The sequence below is a fragment of the Oxyura jamaicensis genome (genome assembly GCF_011077185.1).
Source record: "Oxyura jamaicensis isolate SHBP4307 breed ruddy duck chromosome 25 unlocalized genomic scaffold, BPBGC_Ojam_1.0 oxy25_random_OJ65763, whole genome shotgun sequence".
NCBI lineage: Eukaryota > Metazoa > Chordata > Aves > Anseriformes > Anatidae > Oxyura > Oxyura jamaicensis.
Genome location: NW_023304682.1, coordinates 1 through 1162, shown reverse-complemented (window position 1 = coordinate 1162; position 1162 = coordinate 1). Strand labels below are relative to the sequence as shown.

The 1162-nt window shown below is 74.6% G+C and overlaps 1 protein-coding gene across 1 annotated transcript; it reads left to right on the top strand.

Moving 5' to 3' along the window:
- Positions 1-46: 46 nt before the first annotated feature.
- On the top strand, positions 47-1154 carry LOC118158283 (mitochondrial import receptor subunit TOM40B-like; the record flags this gene model as incomplete). The annotated part of the gene is made up of 5 exons (XM_035312922.1): positions 47-206; positions 309-401; positions 533-638; positions 767-889; positions 1002-1154. Coding segments are annotated over exons 1-5 (526 nt in total), but the record flags the coding sequence as incomplete, so codon positions are not given.
- Between the last annotated feature and the right edge of the window lie 8 nt (positions 1155-1162).

Below are 1162 nucleotides of genomic sequence, written 5' to 3'. Positions count from 1 at the left end.
GCAGTGGGGAGGGGGCGGCGTGGTGGCAGCGGTGGCCCTGGGTGAGGACAAAGGGGGGGGGGCTGGGTGGCCCTGGGAGGGGGCAGCTCCGTCCCCAGCTGTCCCCAGCTGTCCCCAGCTGTCCCCGTGTCCCCCCAGAGGTGTTCCCGCAGCAGATGGAGGGCGTGAAGCTGATCGTCAACAAGGCGCTGAGCAGCCACTTCCAGGTCACCGGGGGGGGGGGGGGACAGATGGGACACACAGCACCGAGGGAGGGGACGGTGCCACCGCTGTCCCCACCACCCCCGCTGACACCGTGCCCCCCGCAGGTGACACACACGGTTCACATGAGCACCCTGGGGGCCTCCAACTACCACTTCAACGCCACCTTCGTGGGCGACCGGCAGCTGGGACCCACCGAGGTGCGGCCCCGAAGCCCCCACGCCATGGGGGGGGGGGGGACGTGGGGGGGGGGGGGGGGGGGGGCCGTCCCCCCCCCGCGGTGGCGACGGGGCCGGCGCGGGACCCTCGGTGGTGCTCGTCCCCCCGGCAGACGCACCAGGCCAAGTTCGTGACGTGGCAGTTCGACGGCGAGTACCGGGGCGACGACTGCACCGCCACCCTCACGCTGGGCAACCCCGACCTCCTCGGCGAGTCCGGTCAGCGGCGGCGCCGCGTCTCGTGTCGCCCCCCCCATGCCCCCCACCCCCCCCCCCCCAAAAAAAGAAAAAGCCCCCGGGGGCCCGGCGCGGGGGGGCCTCGGTGTGTCCCCCCCCCGCCTCCGCAGTGATCCTGGTGGCGCATTTCCTGCAGAGCGTCACCTCCCGCCTGGTGCTGGGCGGCGAGATGGTTTACCACCGGCGGCCGGGCGAGGAAGGCGCCATCCTCACGCTGGCGGGCAAATACACGGGTACGCGGCCGCCCCGGCGCCTGGCGGCCACCCCGCTCCCCGGCGCGGTGACGCCGCGGTGGCCCCCCCGGGGGACGTCCCCTCGCCCGTCGCTTTGCTTTCTCTCTTCCAGCCCCGAACTGGGTGGCCACGCTCAACGTGGGCTACGGCGGCGCCCACGCCAGCTACTACCACAGAGCCAACGAGCAGGTGGGCGTTCCTGTCACCCCCCCCCCGGGCCGGCGCGGGGAGCCACCGTGCCACCGGCCGTCGCCCGACCCCCGGGGTGCCGGG